General features: G+C 36.3%; 1 protein-coding gene across 4 annotated transcripts in view; it reads left to right on the forward strand.

Moving 5' to 3' along the window:
• Positions 1-23,271, forward strand: part of LOC123502590 (huntingtin-like) — a 420,122-nt gene that overhangs the window by 30,785 nt on the left and 366,066 nt on the right. For all 4 annotated transcript variants that reach the window (XM_045251746.1, XM_045251745.1, XM_045251744.1 and 1 more), the window contains exons 9-11: positions 7,300-7,448; positions 16,088-16,316; positions 22,133-22,317. In XM_045251746.1, the coding sequence (XP_045107681.1) occupies positions 7,300-7,448; positions 16,088-16,316; positions 22,133-22,317 (563 nt within the window). The remainder of the gene's footprint in view (positions 1-7,299; positions 7,449-16,087; positions 16,317-22,132; positions 22,318-23,271) is intronic.

The following is a 23,271-nucleotide window of genomic DNA, read 5'->3' on the forward strand; positions in this document are numbered from 1 at the left end:
ATTACAGGAAATTTCAAATCCTGGAGATCAGTGCTTGTTGCTGCCACACCATGCAACATGCGACTGATTTATCTATAGGACATACTTCATTGAGTTGCCAATTGTCTTAATTAAATGCCAGATGTACAATAATTGCAACTAATCCTATACAACCGTGATGGCAGGGGGATAAGTGAAAGTAAGTAAATGAATGCTCTCGGTCGCATCGCAGCATAATTAATTTGTGCAGGCTGTATATTGTACATTGTTTGAGCTTAAGTTCATTTGTCCTGTCTCTGTATCTTTAGTTATCCGGTTTTTCTTTGAATTTGCTCACACAAGCAGCTGTAACCACCTCCTCACTTACACTTCCTGAGTTCAATGCATTGATACAGACAACCATATTTCTTGATGTCACTGAGATATTTACTCTTCTTATTCTTTTTATATTTCCTCTTGTACATGTTATTCCCTCATCCATATGCATCTCAAAAACTAGCCTGTCTTCCTTTACCATGTTGTTTTATTAATTTATACATAGTTGTCAAGTCCTGTTTCTCTTCTCTCTTGCAATGTTATTGATCTCATTTCTTCTAGTTACTCTTTGCAAGTCTTTTCTTCAATTCTGGCACTATATTCATTGCTGTCCTCTGATTTCTTTCTAGTTTTCTTATACTGAGGAACCTAGCCATTTGTATACCTTGCAAAATGTACAACTCAACATCCCTCCAACGTTTTACACAAAATTTAACTAGTGCTCGTGCATTTGTTCTGTGACTTGTTCAGCATCACTTGTTACTGACTGTGCTGCTCATTTGCTTCAGGTCAGTCTATTGCTTGCTTCTGTATAGCTTCATGAAACTTTGTGCTGTTCTGTTGCTATCTTTTGTCATTTTTACTGAAAATAGTTGTATTTACCTAGTTATAGTTTTACAGGGCCTGGGCTTTACACTCGTGTGGCCCCGTCTCCTTATCCAACTTTTCTTTAAAGCTATGCACACTCGTTGCTGACACCACTTCTTCACTCAAACTGTTCCACGTCTCAACACATCTTTGCGGGAAACTATATTTTTATCATCTCTCGGACATCTTCCCTTCCTCAATTTTTTACTATGCAATCTTGTGCTTCGAATGTCATATTCTTCTCTCAGGATTAGTTTCTCATTATCCACTTGGTCCATTCTGTTGATTAATTTATAAACTTGTATCAGATCCCCTCTCTCCCTTCTCTGTTCCAGGATTGGTAGATCCATAGCCTTTAGTCTCTTCTCATATGCCATCCCTTCAAATTCTGGTACCATTCTAGTAGCCATTTTTTGTAGTCTCTCCAACTTCCTTATGTGTTTCTTTTTATGAAGGGTCCACACTACTCCTGCATATTCCAATCTGGGTCTTATTATAGTACTTATCAATTTCTTCATCATTTCTTTGTCCATGTAGTGAAATGCTATTCCAATATTCCTTGCAAATTTTATGTCTCCCTGAAAATTCTATCACTACGGCTTACCGGTTGATTGTTATCTTCCATCGTTACTCCCAAATCCTTTTTCTTTTTTACTTTCTTCAGTTCTACTCCATCTCCCATCTTATAGATTCCCACTGGTCATCTTTCACTTTTTCCCATTTCCATGACATGGCTTTTTGTTCACATTGAACTCCATCTCCCACTTCTTACTCCATTTCCAGATCTTATTTAGGTCTTCCTGCAGTATTTCACAATCCTCTTTTTGTTTTATAACTCTGCACAGTTTTGCATCATTTGCAAACAGATTTATGTAGCTGTTCACTCCCTCTGGCATTTCATTTATGTATATGAGAAAAAGTATTGGTGCTAATACTGACCCCTGTGGCACTCCACTCTCTACTGCTCTCCAGTTGGACTTCATATCTTTAATTACCGATTTTATTTCTCTCCTCCTCAAATAATTTTCCATCCATCTCAATGTGCTTCCCTTTAGACCACCCCTCTCATCTAACTTCCACAGTAATCTTGCATGTGGCACTTTATCAAATGCCTTTTTTAAAATCCAAATAAATACAGTCAACCCATCCCTCTCTCTCTTGTACTCTATCAACTATTCTAGAGTAGAAACTTGGTAAATTTGTTACACACGACTGACCTTTTCTAAAACCAAATTGGCTATTTGATAATAATTTGTTGTCTTCAAGGAACTCGATCCATTATTTTTTTATTACTCTTTCACACATCTTGCATATTACACTAGTTAGTGATACCAGTCTATAATTTAAAGGTTCTTCCTTCCTACCATTTTTATATATGGGAACCACCTCAGCTCTTTTCCATTCTACTGGTACTGTGCCACTTTCTATTGAGCATTTTATGATATTGTATATAGGACTTGCTAGTTCTTCCCTACATTCTGTCAGTATTCTGCCTGAGACTTCATCTGGTCCCATTGCCTTCCCTTCATCCAGTTCCTTCATTAACTCTTTTATTTCTAACTTGGTTACTTTAATCTCTTTCATATAGATAGTCTCTCTCTATTACCCTGTGGCCTTTCAAATTTGGATTCTTTAGTAAAGACCTCTTGAAATTTACTACTTAACAGTTCTGCCATACTTTTTGGGTCTTCCACCATCCCATACTTTCCTTTTAACCTTTCTATTGTCTCTTTTTGCCTTATTTTTCTATTTATGAATCTGTAGAACAATTTTGGTTGCTTCTTACATTTTTCAACAATGTCCTTTTCATAGTTTTTCCTCTTCCTTCCTCACCTTAACATATTCATTTCTCGCTGCCTTGAAGTTTTCCGTATTTCCTGGATTTCTATTTCTCCTCCACCTTTTCCATGCTCCATCTCTTTTCTCCTTTGCCCTAGCACACCTTACATTAAACCAATCTTTCTTTCCTTCTTCTTTAGATCTATATTTTGGGACATATTCCCTGACTCGTGTTTTGTATATTTCCAAAAATAAGTTATATTTCTCTTGCACCCTCTCTGAATTCTCCATCTCCTCCCAGTTAACATTTCTAAAATAGTTCTTGAGGTTCTCTATATAGGCCTTTCCGTAATTTCATCGATCTTCTTTGTATGAATCATCTCTATCTTCCTTTCCCTCCTTTATATCCATATCTAATATTACATGGTCACTCTTTCCCAATGGGCACTTATATCTTATATTATCGGTCATTTGTATTCCCCTTGTTAAAACCAGATCCAATCTTGCCAGCTCATCGTTTCCTCTAAATCTTGTGTTTTCCTTTACTCTTTGGTCCATCATTATCTATCATTAGGTTCAGAAATCTTTCTCCCCAGGCTTCTTCTCCCATACCATTACTTTTCTTTAGATTTATGCGCACTTCCTGCTTTTACAATGTCGTCACTCAAGCCATTCCAGATGTCCACCGTCCTATGTAGGAAACTAAACTTTTTGATGTTCCTCAAACATTGACTTTTCATAATCTTTTGAGTGTCCTCTTGTTTGTCTATCTCCATCCTCAGTCAGCGATACCAGGTCTTGTCTATCTATCTTTTCAATAAGGTATATTAACTTCGACATCATTATTAGATATCCTCTCTCCCATTTAACTTTCAAAGTTGGTAGATCCATTTCCTTCAGTCTTTTTTCATAGGGAAGATCCTTTATTTCTGGGCCCACCTTTGTAGCAGTCCTATGGATTCTTTCTAGTTTTCTGATGTCCTTTTGCATGTACGGTGACCACACCACTGCTGCATATTCTAGTCTAGGTTTTATCATAGTGGTTATGATCTTTTCATCGTGCTGTTGAACCTCGATAACTTGGATCCTAATAACTTGGATATCTTGATAAGTCAGGCTCTGACTGACCCAGGGACTAAAGTCTTGAGTTGAGCTGCCCGCTGTGATTTTTTTTTTTTTTTTTTTTCTTTCTTGAATTTTGTTTTCTAGTGACATTTAAAAAAATTTAATTCCAACAAAAAGTTGCATTTTAGTTGTAGTTGAAAATGATATCAAACAAAAGTCAGTCAAAGTTTATACCAATTTTGATTTTTCATAATTTTGTCCTTGTTTTGCTATTTGCATTCATCTGATTGACATGAAATTTTCACATGTGATTGTGTATACAACAGTGACTTCTTGGAGCATGATAAAATGATAACACACCAGATCTTCTCTTCTCTAGAAAATGTTATTCTTTCATATGTGAGAGTTGGGAAGGCGCCATCAGCAGTGTCACAGCAATCTGCTATTTTACTCTGAGTCATTATTAGTGTGTTGAAGTGAGATAATGATAGAGTTAAGTATTTGTTACTCATCTGGTCCAGCTTTTGTAAATGTGTTATTGTGAGAGTTGTATGAAGGTAGTGAGAAAAAAACAGTGTTTGAAAAGATAATAGCAGTCTTATGATATAGAGAGATGGTGGAGAAGTGTAGCAGTGAGGCGTGGGGTGAAGGGAGTGTCTTGGATGGGGAGATAACATGCATGACAGAGGGGAGAGGGGAGGCAAGGATTCAAAGTTTAGCTGTCTACCAGTGATATGTTTGTTTACTTGTTTGTTTCTTGTTGTCTTCTCTTCTTAAAGCTTCTGATTATAATTGTCATCAATTTATGACTGTAAGGACGTTATTTCTGATGCCTGGCCACACACTGTGAAGGGTGTGAGTCATGCTTTGACACAACCGCACAAGACATTTAAAAATGGTTTCTTGGTGGGAAGGATATTTGATTATCAAAAAACAAAGTACGTACACCATTTGGTCTGAAGGCTTCAGAGAGGCAAATGTAATCCCAAAATTTTAAATCCCCCCAAAATTAGATAAATAAATACTGTACTTTTATTGTGTGTGGAGGGAGGGAGGAATTCGTATAAGTTGGATATTCGCGTTTGTCGGACCAACCTTTCCTTTTATTTATCGAAGTTAGCAAGGGTCAACAGAACTTTTCTCCATATAATTGAATGCCATCCTGATATTTGTTAGTATCTTGTATGTTGGAGCAAATAACCCACTTATGTATCTTTTTGAAGTCAGGATGTATAATCACTCCCAAGTCTTTCTCTTCCCTCCTTTTCATTTTAACCTCCTCTCCCATTTTGTATTCCCATGTTGTGTTCTATTACTTTTACCCATTTCTATCACACGGCATTCCCTGGTATTAATTATTAATTTCCACTTTTGGCTTTATTCCCAAATCTTGCAAATACCTTTTGCAATTCCATACAGTCCTTGATGTTCTTTATTACCCTCAAAAGTTTTGCATCATCTGCAATAAAATTTATGTAGCTACTCAAACCTTCTTGTATATCGTTAATACATATATATTCAGGACATTATTGGTGCCAGCACTGAATCCTGTGATATGCCACGAGTAACTGTGCTCTAACTTGATGGGTTGTATCTTATCAATGTTCTCATTTCCCCATCTGTTAAGTAGTTTTTCATCCAGTGTTCATCCTGATACTCCATCTCACCCCATTGCCTTTCTTACATCCACCTTTTCTAGTAGTTTACTAATTTTCTGTTTATGCACAACAACGTTTCTTAATCTTGTGGCACTTGATTGTTTGGTTCTGTGAAATCTCCCTCTTCATAAAGTATACTGATTTAAAGCTCTCATTCATAATTTCACAATTTTTTTCCATTGTTTCATATATCCTATTTCCCTTACTTAACTTGGTGATGGTCTTTCTGTTTGTCATTTTTCCATTTATATATTTATAAGAAAGATTGGGTTCCTATTCACATCTTTTCACTACATCCTTTTCAAAATTTCTCTCCTCCTCCCTTCTTATTCTAGTGTATTTGTTCTCTGCCTTTTTATACTGCTCTTATTTACTTCATTCCATTACTTTAAGTCTTAATTTTTTTCCAAGCTGCATCCTTACACTTTTTAGCTTTTGCACATATACCATTATACCATGTGTGTTTGCTATCTTTTACTCTGTATTCGGGAATATATCATACTTCTCTTGAATTGTCTTGCCTTTCATGGTTTCCTTCCAATCAGTACTGCCAAAGTAATTTCTTATTCTTTCAAAATTTGACTTGGCGTGATTCAATCTTTTTTTTGTTTGTATCCCTCATTACATTTCAAAATTTTCTGATCCTCTAAATCACTCTCTAGAACCACATGATCACTTTTTCATTTGGCTAAGATATCTGATTGTTGGACAAGGCTCTGTTTTTTTTGTGAATACCAAATCCAGCATAGATGGTTCTTCTTCCCTTCTATACCTTGTGTAGTCCTTCACCCATTAGTCCAATGTGTTTACCATTGCCAGTTTTAACACTTCTTTCCCCCTGATGTCCATCATGACTGTTTACATCCATTTATTCCCAATTTACATGTTTGCAGTTTAGATCTCCAACAAGTATCATTCTTCTGTCCTTTCTTAACATATTATCCAGGCAATTTAGCACTTCATTTTGCATTTCTTAATGTACATCAAGCCTCCATGTATTAGTCTTCAGTTGGCACATATGTTACTATGGTACTCCTCCTTTCCCTCCCACTGGACCTTATTGTTATGCCCAAAACCTTGGCCAGTCCATCTCCATACTGTACCTCCTCCACATATACATGTATCCTTCCGAGCCATTATCGATACTCTTCCTACTTTTCTGCTTCTGTCTTCCTCCAAACATTATATCTCTGTTCTCTAAAATTTACTTGGGCATCTTCACTTAATTTTGTTTCTGGTATGCACACTATATCTGGTCTTTTTTCCATTATATCTCTCACTTCTAGCATTCCCGAAATCAATACGTTAATGTTTGTATGCATAACTCTTAGTGTATTTCTTCCCCTTCTCAGACATACCATTTCCTCAGTCTGATGTCTGACACCTGTATAGTGTGGTCACCATACAGGCAGAAGGCCATCAGGAAACTAGAAAGAATCCAAAGGACCGCTACAAAGGTGGTGCCAGAAATAAATGATCTTCCCTAAGAAGATAGACTGAAGGAAATAGAACTACCAACTTTGAAGGATAGACAGGAAAGAGGAGATCTAATAACTATGTATAAGCTAGGTATAAGCTAAGATAGGTAGACAAAGTCTGGTATCACTGATGAAGGATGAAGATAGACGAACAAGAGGATACTCCAAGATCATGAAAAATCAGTGTATGAGGGACATTAAGAAATTTAGTTTTCATATAGGACAGTGGACATCTGGAATGGATTCAGTGAAGAGATTTTTTAGATGCAGAAAGTGTGCACAAGTTTAAGGAAAAGTTGGATAGAAGTAGATATGGAGACAAGTCACTATGAGTCCTGCTCGAACCATGTAATATACAACTAGGTAAATACTACCAGGTAAATACAGACACACATTTAGAAAAAAAAAACATTGTAGTCATTGCTTCCTCCTTTCAGACACATCCTTGCTCTTTGGCCGAGGAGAGATCAACCTGAGTGGGGATGAGAAGCACAGTGGTGGGTGGGAGAAGAGGAAGCACCCTCCTCGCATGGCTACCTTTGCTCAGAACAAGTCACTGGAGGAGAAGCAAGTCTCATTTGATAAGGCAAGATGAATGACTTAACTTTTACAGATTCTCATGTTTCTAAATGTGTTCTTTCTTTTCCTTTCTCTCTTTGCTTTATTTATTATTGCTGTCATTATTGTTTAATAAGGTATAGATAGATATGAACCATAAATTTTTCCATGGTTAAGTTATCTCCCTTTAACTTTTACACATTTGTCATTGGACCTTAACTATTTTTACATGACAAAGTGGGAAATCTCACTTTATCATGAAAAAAATCAACAGTTTTATTTGATAAAATACAAGGTAAATCATGGCATGGTACCGTAAATATTAATTTTGGGTTACGCCGCAATTAAAACTACATCAGCAACATAAACTAATAATTATATTGATAATGATAATAATGATTATAAAAATATTAATAATCATAATGGTAATAGTAATAATAATAATAATAATAATGATAATAATAATAATAATATAGTAAAATAATGGTCATAATGATAATAATGGTGACTAAAATAGTTATGTAACCTGTGATAGTGTGAGTTATTGGTGGGTAGTAGGGTAAAGAGGAGTTTAGAAGGAGCCTGGGAGTGGCTGGCCAGGTTGATTCACTAGCTGGCTGAGATGCTTGGAGGTTGCTATCATCTGGAGTAAATTTCCTTTTGGCGCACAATACACACTACTAGAATGGTAGTACTAAGAGGAATCCATGCCTTAAACATCAGTAAATGAGGCAGAATGTTTGTTGGCAGCAGCTAAAACTTGAGTGAGGATGGGAGAAAAGGAGCAAGAGTTGTGGTGATGAGTGTACACACACACACACACACACGCACGCATGCACGCACACAGCTGAGAAAGAAAAAGAGAAGCTGAAAGATCTATTAAACAAAGAAGAGGAAAGAGTACAGAACATGATTAGAAAAGAAGTACAAACATGGGGAGTCCAAGATAAGAAAGATAAGGATGATTTTCAGGAGGTGATTCAAGAACAACTAAAAGAAAGAGATGAAAATATGACAAACAAAATGGTAGGAGTCCTCAAGACAAAAGAAAATCTATTTAGAGAATTGCGGAAAAAAGAAGAGTGTAATCATATTTGGATTAAAAGAAAAATATATAAAATATAGGCCAAGAAGAGAAAAAGAAGAGATGAAATCAGTCAAAGACATACTAAAAAATCTAAACAACGAAGATAGGCAGAACTTAGAAGAGGAAGTAGAAGAAATAAACAGAATGGGACCATATCAAGAAGGAAAAACGAGACCAATTAAAATACTACTAAAATCACAAGCAGCAACAGAAGAAATATTATATAGAACAACTAAACTCAGAGAAACAGAAAGTTGCAAGGATATATATATATATATATATATATATATATATATATATATATATATATATATATATATATATATATATATATATATATAAAGAAAAATAGAAATGAGGAAGAAAGGAAGAGATACAACGAACTGGCGGCAGCAGTACGGGAGAAAAATAATGAAAGGTCAGAAGAGGAAAAAAAAGGCATTTTTTTTGGAGAATTCTAGAAGACAGGATAAGGAAATGGTATATAAAAGAGAAGGAAGAAGAAAAGTGGAACAAGTTTAACTAAAAATGATAAAGGCAAGAGACTAAAAATGATGTATTCGAATATAGATGGGGTTTTTATCAAGTAAACTAGAATTAAGAGATTACATAAATAAAGAAAATCCAGATATTGTATGCCTGGCTGAAACAAAACTAAATGAGGAAATCAAAATAGACTTGGATAATAGGTATAATGTATGGAGGAGAGACAGAGTGGGTAAAGGAGGAGGAGGAGTCATGATAATGTCAAGTAAGGAGATGGTGGTAAACCAAGTGGAAAGTGGGGAAGGAAAAGCAGAAGTACTGTATGTTAAGAAGCATATTAATAAAAAAGAGTTAACAATCATTGTAACATATGTGCCATACCAAAAACAAATTCATGGACCAATCAAGAATATAAAGACATGATAGATGACACAATAAGGAGTCTTGCAAAAAAAAAGAAAGTTAAAAAAGGCCCACTTGAGTGCTGGCTCTAGAAATGAGCAAAAAGTGCTAAAACCGTCAGCAAGAATTAGGGGAGCAAATGCCTCGATACCTCCCTCTTAAAAGAAGACAAGTTGTAGGAATTCGGAAATACAGATGCAGGGAGGGAGTTCCAGAGTTTACCAGTGAAAGGGGTGAATGATTGAGAGTGTGGACCCCTCATAAAAAGAAACACATAAGGAAGTTGGAGAGACTACAAAAAATGGCTACAAGAATGATACCAGAATTTGAAGGGATGACATATGAGGAGAGACTAAAGGCTATGGATCTACCAACCCTGGAACAAAGAAGGGAGAGAGGAGATCTAATACAAGTTTATAAATTGATCAACGGAATGGACCAAGTGGATAATAAGAAACTGATCCTGAGAGAAGAATATAACATTCGAAGCACAAGATCGCATAGTAAAAAGCTGAGAAAGGGAAGATGTCTGAGAGATGTTAAAAAATATAGTTTCCCGCAAAGAAGTATTGAGATGTGGAACAGTGTAAATGAAGAAGTAGTGTCTGCAACGAGTGTGCATACTTTTAAAGTAAGATTAGATAAGTGTAGATATGGAGACGGGGCCACACGAGCATAAAGTCCAGGCCCTGTAAAACTACAACTAAGTAAACTAGGTAAATACACACAAATGCACACACACTTGGAGGTCTTCAGGTAAAGTAATAAGTGGAGTGCCACAAGGGTCAGTGTAATCCCCATTATGATGCAGTTATATGCAAATGACATAAAAAATGGGGTAAACAGTTATATTAATTTGTTTGCTGATGATGCAAAGCTATTAAGAGTAATCAAAACTCGGGATGACTGTTTACTGCTGCAGGAAGATATAAACAAAATTTACAAGTGGAGTAAGAAGTGGAAATTAGAGTTCATTGCTAAAAAATGTCACATAATGGAACCAGAAAAGAGTAAGAGAACACTGGTATGGAACTATCTGATGGAAAAGGAACAAATAATGAAGATTAAAGAGGAAAAAGATCTGAGAGTAATTATACAGGAAAATCTGAACCCTCAAAAACACATAAGTAAGATATCTGGATTAGCATATAAAATGTTGACTAATATTATAGTGGCATTTCAGTTCATGGACAAAGATATGATGAACAAAATTATCACAAGCATGATATGTCCTATGCAACAATGGTGTGGTCACTGAGCTCTAAAAAAGATATAAGAAGATTAGAACGGATCCAGAAGATAGCTACAAAGATGGTGCCAGAACTAAAGGACCTAATAAATGAAGAAAGGCTGAAGGAAATGGGACTGCCAACCTTACAATATAGAAGAGAACAAGGAGAACTGATAACAATGTATAAAATAGTAAATGGCATTGAAAATATTGACAAGGAAGACCTGGTGCTGGTGACAGAAGAAGCGAGAAGGACAAGAGGATATGTGAAGAAGATCAGGATGAGTCAGTGTGTGAAGGATATTGGAAAATACAGTTTTCCACATAGAACAGTGGAAATGTGTAATGCATTGATTGATGAAGTTATTACAGCACATAATGTGCATAACTTCAAGGAAAAATTGGATATATGGAGACATGGAGACAGGATACTATGAGCCCTGCTCGAACCCTGTACAATACAACTAAATAACTACAACAAGATAAATACACACACACACACACACACACACACACACACACACACACACACATTTGAGAGACACGGTTGAGAGCAGACGCACTGGCGCAGTTCCGACGATCAGCTGATCTTCACTACACCTGTTGTATAGTATTTACAGTGGCCTGGGCAGGTAGTGTGGACTCCTCCATGAAATCAATTAGTAAGGAATAATGAGTGAAAAAGATATTCCATCCAAATGCAGACATGAAAATAGAGAAGGGGCTGATGATGACTATGTCGGTGAGGGAGAACGCGTATTCGATTCGAAGGGTTTGATACGACGACAACTTCACTACTTAAGAGAGTGTTCAGTATTGAATGTAAACTAGATAAACTGATAAAGGAGAAGATGGAAATGAAAGAGAATAAAGAACAGGAAATGGAGTTTATAAAACTGAGAGAAAGGATAAGAAAAGTGGAAGAAAATGAAGCTAGGCTAAGAGCGGAAAACGAAGAACTAAAAAAGGAAGTAGCTAACTACAAGAAGCAGATGGAAGAAGGACTCGGTAAAGCCGAGAAAGAAAAGGAGAAGCTGAAAGATCTAGTAAACAAGGAAGAGGAAAGAGTACAGAACGTGATTAAAAAAGAAGTACAAGCATGGAGAGTCCAAGATAAGAAAGATAAGGCCGATTTTCAGGAGGTGATTCAAGAACAACTTAAAGAAAAAGAAGAAAATATGACAAACAAAATGATAGGAGTCCTCAAGACAAAAGAAAATCTAGTTAGAGAAATTGCAGAAAAAAGAAGAGTGTAGTCGTATTTGGAATAAAAGAAAAAATATAAAATATAGACCAAAAAGAGAAAAGAAGAAATGAAATCAGTCAAAGACCTACTGAAGAATCTTAATGACGAAGATAGGCAGAACTTGGAAGAGGAAGTAGAAGAAATAAACAGAATGGGACCATATCAAGAAGGAAAAACGAGACCAATTAAAATACTACTAAAATCACAAGCAGCAACAGAAGAAATATTATATAGAACAACAAAACTTAGAGAAACAGAAGGCTGTAAGGATATCTATATAAAGAAAAATAGAAATGAGGAAGAAAGGAAGAGATACAATGAACTGGCAGCAGCAGTAAGGAAAAGAATAATGAAAGGTCAGAAGAGGAGAAGAAGGCATTTTTGGAGAATTCTAGGAGACAGGATAAGGAAATGGTATATAAACGAGAAGGAAGAGAAAAAGTGGAACAAGTTTAACTAAAATGATAAAGGCAAAAGACTAAAAATGATGTATACGAACACAGACGGGTTTTATCAAGTAAATTAGAATTAAGAGATTACATAAGGAAAGAAAATCCAGATATTGTATGCCTGGCTGAAACAAAACTAAATGAGGCAATCATAATAGATTTGGATAATAGGTATAATGTATGGAGAAGAGACAGAGTGGGTAAAGGAGGAGGAGGAGTCATGATAATGTTAAGGAAGGAGATAGTGATCAACCAAGTGGAATGTGGGGAAGGAAAAGCAGAAGTATTGTATATTAAGATGCATATTAATAAAAAAGAGTTAACAATCATTGTAACATATGTGCCACCAAAACAAATTCATGGACCAATCAAGAATATAAAGACATGATAGATGACACAATAAGGAGTCTAATGAGAATCGTTAAAGAAAGGAGAAAAGTGATATTAGTAGGAGATTTCAACTGTAAAGAAGTGGACTGGGAAAATTATGAAAGTGGTATGGGGAAGAAGCCTGGGAGAAAGATTCTTGAACCTAATGATAGACAATATGATGGACCAGAGAGTAAAGGAATGCACAAGATTCAGAGGAAACGACGAGCGGCGAGATTGGACCTAGTTTTTACAAGGGTATACAAATGAATGACGATATAAGATATAAGTGCCCATTGGGAAAGAGTGACCATGCAATATTAGAAATAGATATAGAAGAAGGAAAGGAAGATAGAGACGATTCATACAAAGGAGACCGATTAAATTACAGAAAGGCTGATATTGAGAATCTCAAGAACTATTTTAAAACGTAGACTGGGAGGAGATGGAAAACTCAGAGACAATGCAAGACAAATATAACTTATTTTTGGAAATATACAAAACAGGAGTCAGGAATATGTCCCAAAATATAGACCAAAAGAAGAAGGAAAGAAAGATTGGTTTAATGCAAGGTGTGCTAGGGCAAAGGAGAAAAGAGATGGAGCATGGAAAAGGTGGAGGAGAAATAGGAATCCAACAAACAAGGAAAACTTCAAGGCAGCGAGAAATGAATATGTTAAGGTGAGGAAGGAAGAGGAAAAGAACTTCGAAAAAGATATTGTCGAAAAATGTAAGGAGCAACCAAAATTGTTCTATAGATTCATAAATGGAAAAATTAGGCAAAAAGAAACAATAGAAAGGTTAAAAGGAGAGAACGGGATGGTGGAAGACCCAAAAAGTATGGCAGAACTATTAAATAAAAATTCCAGGAGGTCTTTACTAAAGAATCCAAATTTGAGAGGCCACAGGGTAATAGAGAGACAATCTATATGAAAGAGATTAAAGTAACCAAGCTTGAAATAAAAGAGTTAATGAAGGAACTGGATGAAGAGAAGGCAATGGGACCGGATGAAGTCTCAGGCAGAATACTGAAAGAATGTAGGGAAGAACTAGCAAGTCCTATATACAACATCATAAAATGCTCAATAGAAAATGGAACAGTGCCAGTAGAATGGAAAAGAGCTGAGGTGGTTCCCATATATAAGAGCAGAAGGAAAGAAGAACCTTTAAATTACAGACCGGTATCACTAACTAGTGTAATATGCAAGATGTGTGAAAGAATAATAAAGAAACAATGGATCGAGTTCCTTGAAGACAACAAATTAATATCAAATAGCCAATTTGGTTTTAGAAAAGGACGGTCTTGTGTAACTAATTTATTGAGTTTCTATTCTAGAATAGTTGATAGAGTACAAGAGAGAGAGGATGGGTTGACTGCATCTATTTGGATTTAAAAAAGGCGTTTGACAAAGTGCCACACGCAAGATTACTGTGGAAGTTAGAGGAGAAGGGTGGCTTAAAAGGAAGCACATTGAGATGGATAGAAAATTATTTGAGGGGGAGAGAAATAAGGACGGTAGTTAAAGATATGAAGTCCAAGTGGAGAGCAGTAGAAAGCGGAGTGCCACAGGGGTCAGTATTGGCACCAGTACTTTTCCTCATTTATATTAACGACATGCCAGAAGGAGTGAACAGCTACATAAATTTGTTTATGGATGATACGAAACTGTGCAGAGTTATAAAGCAAAAGGAGGATTGTGAAATACTGCAAGAAGACCTAAATAAGATCTGGGAATGGAGTAAGAAGTGGAAATGGAATTCAATGTGAACAAAAGCCATGTCATGGAAATGGGAAAGAGTGAAAGACGACCTGTGGGAATCTATAAGATGGGAGATGGAGTAGAACTGGAGAAAGTCAAAAGGAAAAGGACTTAGGAGTGACGATGGAAGAAAACAATCAACCAGTAAGCCATATTGATAGAATTTTTAGAGAAACATATAATTTGCTAAGGAATATTGGAGTAGCATTTCACTACATGGACAAAGAAATGATGAAGAAATTGATAAATACTATAATAAGACCCAGATTGGAATATGCAGGAGTAGTGTGGACCCCTCATAAAAAGAAACACATAAAAAAATTGGAGAGGCTACAAAAAATGGCTACAAGAATGGTCCCAGAACTTGAAGGGATGACATATGAGGAGAGACTAAAGGCTATGGATCTACCAACCTTGGAACAATGAAGGGGAGAGAGGAGACCTGATACAAGTCTATAAATTGATCAACGGAATGGACCAAGTGGATAATGAGAAACTGATCCTGAGAGAAGAATATGACACCCAAAACACAAGATCGCATAGTAAAAAGCTGAGAAAGGGAAGATGTCTGAGAGATATAAAAAAAAATATAGTTTCCCGCAGAGATGTATTGAGACGTGGAACAGTTTAGATGAAGAAGTAGGGTCTGCAACGAGTGTGCACACTTCTAAAGTAAGATTGGATAAGTGTTGATATGGAGACGGGGCCACACGAGCATAAAGCCCAGGCCCTGTAAAACTACAACTAGGTAAATACAACTAGGTAAATACACACACACACACACAAGGACATGGAAATTATTGAAACTATGCAGTATGGAAATTTTTCAGGTAAAAGTGACCATGTCTTGATAGAGTTTCATTTGAAAGATGAAAATACAATGGATGAAGATTATAAGGTATAGAGATTTAGATATGGGAGAGCTGGTATTGGAAAATATAGAGATCTCTTTGTTGTGGTCAACTGGAGAAGTTTTGAACAGGCAGATGTTCAACAAAATGACAATAATGTATTTACATATGATACTTTATGATTTTGATGGGTTTAAAGGGCACCTATATGGAGATACACAACACTATAATGGGATTTAAGTACAAAGATTATTTCTAATTCTCTTAATTTCATTGCTTTATTCTTTTGTTTGTTTTGTTTTCATAACATGTACATATTTTATAACTTTATACAATAACTGTATTTACATATATTTCATGATAATCATTTATTCTAGAGGGGACATAGATAGGTCTAGGAATGCAATACTGTCTTTTGTATTCAGTTTTAAGTCTATTTATTTAACAATCATTTACATTATGAGTGAATTTTCAGAAATAATTACAATCATACATTGCAGAATACCTGTGTTTCTCAGTGACTTTTTTTAAAGTTATTATCTTTCCCTAGCTGGTTTTCCATATGTATTGTACATTTTTGACTGTTTGTTTGCTTCAAAGGTGATTGTACATTTTGTATAGTAGCAGTAATAACTTTAAATGAATTAGTGGCTGGTTTCAATATTGGTTTTATTTTCTCTTTCTCTCTCTCTCTCTCTCTCTCTCTCTCTCTCTCTCTCTCTCTCTCTCTCTCTCTCTCTCGCTCTCTAAATTTGTGTTGCTACTCTTTTTTTCTCTCTCCTGCAGGCAAATGGGTCTATTGGATCCTTTTTGGATGAGGACATGCCTGTGAAATATCTAGCTCGTTACCTGACCTCATCCTTTCTTCTGTCTGGTCACCTGGGGTCACTGGTGCCTGACCGTACAGTGAGGGTCAGTGTCAAGGTGTTGGCCCTGAATTGTGTCGGTCTGGCAGGGATGGTCTTACCCTCCATCTTGTCACTGCCACTCTTCAATGATGCTGTAGGAGAAGCTGGTGAGTGTGTGAGTGTGTATGTATACCTATTTGTAATATTAATATAGAGGGTTTGAGTCCTTTATGTTTTTTTTTTTTTCTCTTTTATTCAGTTTAGTTATAGTCATGAATTCTTCCAGTTGCATCAGGAGGTGTTGCAAACATATCAGTAAATGAGCTGTGACCTCACTGAATGTTTTCCTTTGTGTCTCCTAACACAAGGGGGCCTGTCCTGAACCCAAATTGTCTGTTTGATATAACTTGTTTTTCTTCCAGATATTTAACCCATTTTCTTTGATAACAATTTCACATATTGTGCCCACAACACTTGTAAGTGACACTGGTCTGTATTTTAATGGTTCAGTTGACCTTCCTCCTTTGAATATTGGGATTATGTTAGCTCTCTTCCACTCCAGTGATACTCTCCCTTCCTTTAATGAGCTTGTAACCATTTCCCAAATTAGTTCGTTAGAATTCTGCTTCAATAATTCATATTTCCCCTGTACTGCCTTGCTGTTCATAATGTTCCTCCATTCTGTGCCACCAAAAGATTGTCTTAACTTTTCAAAATTTGCTCTTGCATAATTTAATCTCTCCTTTTTGTAGTCCTCCCTCTATCTTAGTACTTACCACCCTTGCATTTCTAATTCTAATGTTACATGGTCACCTCTTCCCATTGGATTCTGATATTGAGTTATAGGAGTGGGCTTTGGTTTCTTTGTGACTACTAGGTCAAGCAATGATGGTTCCTCTTCACCTCTGTACCGTGTTGTTTCTTCCACCTACTGAACCAGTTTATTCACCATAGTTAACTGTAACATCTCCTCGCTCCGTGATCCAACATTACCCATTACTTCCATCTCTCTCTAGTTTACTCTTTTGCAGTTGAAGTCTCCTGCTAACAGTATTTTTCCATCTCTTCTTATCATATCTAAGCATTTAATCACCTCTTCTTGCATTTCCTTTTGTTCTTCAGTTCTCCATGTATTTGTCTTCGGTGGCACATATGTGACTATGATTCTCCTTTTTTTCATTTCTTCTGTCTTGATCGTTACTTCCATTACTTCCACCATGCCATCACCATATTGCACTTACTCCACACATATATTATAACCAACCATTATTGGCATTCCTCCTTTCCCTTTTCCCTTTCTGTCCTTTCTCCAACTTTTATATCCCTCTTCCTTAAAGCTAACATGGACCTCCTCCCTTAGCTTTGTTTTATACTATGCACATTACATTCAGTCTTTTCTCCTTCAAGTAGTCTCTAATCTCCAACACACTGGACAGCAACCCATCTATATTTGTATGTCACTCTTGATTTCTTGCCTCCTCCATTACCTCCTCTTTTTTTCTGAAGACACCACTTCTTCAGTTTCATTTCTAGAATCCTCCTGTAGAGATTCATCTTCTTGATCTCGGTCCTTTTTTTCCTTAGCTTCATTTGTTAGCAGTCTCTCCTTTTCTGTCTCTTCCAGGTTCACAACTCTTTTTATCCATATATCATTAAATTCAGCATCTTCAGCCAATTTTCCTTTTCTTGCCATTATCTCTTCTGCCGCCACTTGCAATCTCATTCTCACTTTCAGTGGTCTCTTTCCCCTTTCACTAGACCTTCCCAATCTAATTACTTCTTCCACTTCTTGTTCTAACCCCTGAGTTCTATCTTGAACTAACTTAATAACACCCATTTGCCAACTCTCTCTCTCTCTCTCTCTCTCTCTCTCTCTCTCTCTCTCTCTCTCTCTCTCTCTCTCTCTCTCTCTCTCTCTCTCTCTCTCTCTCTCTCTCTCTCTCTCTCTCTCTCTCTCTCTCACAAACTTGTTAAATGTTTTTGTTTTTTTTCCTTCAGCCCCAAAATTAGTAAACATTTCCTCATTTCACTGTGTCCCTCACCAAATCTTCCTTTTCCTTAATTACTTGTATTACAGTGTCCTTTGTCTTTTCTTCTATATGCCTCTTGACTACCTCTTAGAATTTATGTTTTTCCTCTTCCTCTTCCCTTTTCCAGGCCTTTCTTAATTCCTCCAATTTGATCTCACCCATTTTATTTTCCACTTTGCCTGCCCCATCCTGTATTTTCTCTAGTAGGCTTTTTAATGACTCCTCATACTCACAACATGTAGCCATTAATATACCATTTTGTTTCTTTATCTCCTCTTTCATCACCTGGTTTACTTCTCTTACTTTCTCACATTCTTCTATTCTCACTTTTAGTTCAGTGTTCCTTTTGTTAATTTGTTTTATTTTTTCCATGATACTTGAAATCACTTCCTTCATATATCTCATCTCCCTCTTCACGTTCATCAGTCTTCTCACATTAACTTTATCCTCTCTGAATCCTGAAAATTCTTTGTTAGTGTTATCTTCTCCCAGTCTCCTAAGCCCAAATGGTGTTTCAATAAATCTTGGGTTTTCTAGATATGGCTAATGTTTTGAAACCAAACGTCTGGCAGCACCACTTACATCTGTCTCTCCCTCCATTTTCACTCCAAACAGCACCCAGTAAGCACATGCTTACTTAGGAGAAAGGACAACTTTATGGGCCCATTTCCCCCTGTACATACAGTCTAAGTCAGCTTCACAATGCCAGAGGGAGCTCCTGGCAGCAGGAGCTCCCAGGAGCTGTGCATTTTTACCTAGATGTATTTAACTAGTTGTGTTGTACAGGGTTTGAGTGGGGCTCATAGTGTCTTGTCTCCATATCTGCACATATCTAATATTTCTTTAAAGTTATGCACATTATGTGCTGTAACAACTTCATCACTCAATGCATTCCACTTTCTATGTGGAAAACTGTATTTTCCAATATCCTTCACACACTGCCTCATCCTAATCTTCTTCATATGTCTTCTTGTACTTCTATCTTCTGTCACAAGCACCAGGTCTTCCTTGTCTATATTTTCAATGCTATTTACTATTTTATACATTGTTATTAGTTCTCCTCATTCTCTTCTATCTTGTAAGGTTGGCAATCCCATTTCCTTCAACCTTTCTTCATATATTAGGTCCTTTAGTTCTGGCACCATCTTTGTAGCTATCTTCTGGATCCGTTCTAATCTTCTTATATCTTTTTTAGAGTTCAGTGACCACACCACTTCTGCATATTCCAGCTTAGGACGTATCATTCTTGTGATAATTTTTTTCATCATATCTACATCCGTGAATTGAAATGCCACTCTAATATTAGTCAACATTTTATATGCTAATCCAAATATCTTACTTATGCTCTCAAACTTCCAAAGTAGCCTGCCATGAGGGACTTTTTCAAAAGCCTTTTTTATGTCCAGGTATACCATGTCCACCCATTCATCTCTGTTCTCCTGTCCTATTATTCATGAGTAGAAACTTAGTAAGTTCGACACACATGACCATCCTGTCCTAAACCCAAATTGTCTGTTCAATATAACTTGTTCTTCTTCCAGATGTTTAAACCATTTTTCTTTGATAACAATTTCACATATCTTCCCCACAACACTTGTAAGTAACACCAGTCTGTAATTTAATGGCTCAGTTGACTTTCCTCCTTTGAATATAGGGATTATGTTGGCTCTCATCCATTCCAGTGGTATTTTACCTTCTTTTAATGAACTTGTAACAATTTTCCAAATTGAATCTAATAGCTGCTCTTTATATTATTTTAGCGCCCAGCCTGATGCACCATCCGACCCCATTGCTTTTCTGACATCCAAATTATCTAGTAGTCTTCCAATATCTTCTTTGTGCACTATCATTTCCTGTAAACCTCAGCAATGCAATGTCCTATTTGGTTCTGCAAATTTGTCTTATTCAGTGAACATAGTTTTGAAATGCATTCATTATTTCACTCATTCTCTTTTCTGTTTGGTATGTCTTCCCTCCTTTAATTACTTTTTCTATTGTTTCCTTATTCTTCATCTTACCATTTATAAACTTGTAGAAAAGCTTGGGTTCATCTTCGCTTCTTCGCACCACATCTTTCTCAAAGTTTCTTTCTTCTTTTCTCCTTACTCTAATATATTAATTTCTTGCATCCATATACTGCTGTCTCTTATTTTCATTTCTCTGCTTGTGGAGTTTCTCCCAAGCTTTATCTTTTGCCTTTATAGCTTCTATACATCTGGCATTGTTCCAAGTGTGTATACTTTTCTTTACTCTATAAATAAGTACATATTTCTTCACTCATTTGTTATACTTCAGTAGGAATATTTCATATTTCCCCTGTATTAACCATAATGTTCCTCCATTGAATATCAGGAAAAAATTTTCAAAATGTGTGTGTATTTACCTAATTGTATTGTACAGGGTTCGAGCGGGGCTCATAGTGTCCTGTCTCCATATCTCCATTTATCAAATTTTTTTCTAAAGTTATGTACACTATGTGCTGCAAAATGGAATCCATTATTCAATGCATTCCATTTTGTGTATTTACCTATTTGTATTTAACTATTTGTGATTACAGGGCCCGAGCCGTAGCTCTCTATGTCCTGTCTCTTTGTCCACACTTGTCCAATTTTTCCTTCATTTGACTGACACTCGCCGCACACACCACATCCACGCTCAGTTTGTTCCATGCATCAATGCTCTGATACGGGATGTGTGTGTGTGTGTGTGTATTTTGTTGAATGTGTGAGCATTTGTGTGAGTGTATTTACCAAGTTGTATTTACCTAGTTGTAGTTTTACAGGGCCTGAGCTTTATGCTCGTGTGGCCCCGTCTCCATATCTACACTTATCCAATCTTACTTTAAAAGTATGCACACTTGTCGCAGACACTACTTCTTCATTTAAACTGTTCCACGTCTCAATACATCTTTGCGGGAAACTATATTTTTTAACATCTCTCAGACATCTTCCCTTTCTCAGCTTTTTACTATGCGATCTTGTGCTTCAGATGTCATATTCTTCTCTCAGGATCAGTTTCTCATTATCCACTTGGTCCATTCCATTGATCAATTTATAAACTTGTATCAGGTCTCCTCTCTCCCTTCTTTGTTCCAGGGTTGGTAGATTCATAGCCTTTAGTCTCTCCTCATATGTCATCCCTTCAAATTCTGGAACCATTCTTGTAGCCATTTTTTGTAGTCTCTCCAATTTCCTTATGTGTTTCTTTTTATGAGGGGTCCACACTACTCCTGCATATTCCAATCTGGGTCTTATTATAGTACTTATCAATTTCTTCATCATTTCTTTGTCCATGTAGTGAAATGCTACTCCAATATTCCTTAGAAAATTATGTTTCTCTAAAAATTCTATTAATATGGCTTACTGGTTGATTGTTTTCTTTCATTGCCACTCCTAAGTCCTTTTCCTTTTTTACTTTCTCCAGTTGTACTCCATCTCCCATCTTATAGATTCCCACGGGTCATCTTTCACTCTTTGCCATTTCCATGACATGGCTTTTCACATTGAATTCCGTTTCCCACTTTTTACTCCATTCCCAGATCTTATTTAGGTCTTCTTGCAGTATTTCACACATGTGCACATCTCAACACAGACATGTTGGAGTACAGAAGAATTTGGTTAGCAGATGTTTGTCTTTTATTTCTTATTTTGTGCAGAGAGAGAGAGAGAGAAAATTATATTTCTATATAGAAATTAGGTAATTTACTGCCTGTGACTGATATCAGTAACACACATTTTTTAACTTCCAGTGGCAAGTGGCTAAGGAGCAGAAGTCATAGAAGGAAATGATATGGTGTAAATACTCTCATAGATTGGACTTGACTAAACTAGGAGTCACTCTCACTCTTTCTCAAGCCTTATGTTTACTGCCACTCATGTAATGTAGAAAATTCAAATTAAACCAGATACGTGTTTAAGAACTGTGAATGGTAAATTGCCCTTTGTGTATTTCAGAGCTTCAACAACACTTGGATGATGTTCTTCGCTTCCACAGCCACTCGGACCCACAGATTGGGGCCAGCGTTGCCATTGTGATTGGTCAGTTCGTCCGGGCCAGTCTTGTGCATGGCTGTGGCCAATATAATGACTTTTCCCGCCCCAGTCTGACTCTTTCTTCCCTCCTTGAGATCTTGTGTAAGGTTAGTGTCAGGAAGATGTGTTTGAAAGGTCTATGACAAGTGTATGCTTTCCCTCTTTAATTTTTTTTTTATTATAATGGAAGTAAGGTTTGTTCACAACTGTTGGTTTCATAAATAAAAAAATAATATGTAACTTGTTTAGTTGATTACAATGCCAGCCTGTATTTTTTAATTGTGGGGAAAGACTTTAGTCATACAAGAAAGGAAATAAAAAATAATGATGGAGTAAAAAAAACGCAGTTTCATAGAAACAATACAGAAAGATTTAGGGAATAGTTTTGAGATCATTAAGTTGTATAAGAATAGAAATAAAGAATATTGTAAACTATAACTGTATTTGATGGCTCATAAGATGCACCCAGTTTTGGCAGACATTGAAAAAAAAAAAAAAGAAATGAGCAGATTTAAGTTTTGAATATGAAGTGAAGGATTTCACCTGATATTTGAAGACTGACATGCATTTAAATCATTATTAGACCCCAATATTTTGCATTTCAAAATTTTGATATTTTATGGTAGCCTACTTACCAATCCTGCTATGAGATGTAAACATGTACCTGGTATATGGCTTTGGCACTGACTGAGAGACTACAGGGCTAATAATCATGAATTTTTTATTTTTATCGTCATTTTTTTTTACATGTATGCAAGGTAAGAATGTGAAAAGATAGGTGCAATATTAATTATATGAAAGTGAGTCTTTCCTCAAGGAGTAAGGTCATCACACTGTAAAGAATGCAGTGAAGATTGCCTGTGTCAAGATCAAGACCACTAACCACTTGTTTGTTATGGTACATACAATGCATAGTGAGTGGTCACTTAGGCATATTCTTAATTGGTGTCATTCTGTGTGAATTTGCAATAAGTATGACCTGTTATATATTGTTCCCTTGAAAGAAAGAGTTGTTTTGTGGTGTAATATCAATGTTTACCTGTGCGAAGATGTCTGGGGGT

This window comes from Portunus trituberculatus, chromosome 12 (genome assembly GCF_017591435.1).
Source record: "Portunus trituberculatus isolate SZX2019 chromosome 12, ASM1759143v1, whole genome shotgun sequence".
Lineage (NCBI taxonomy): Eukaryota > Metazoa > Arthropoda > Malacostraca > Decapoda > Portunidae > Portunus > Portunus trituberculatus.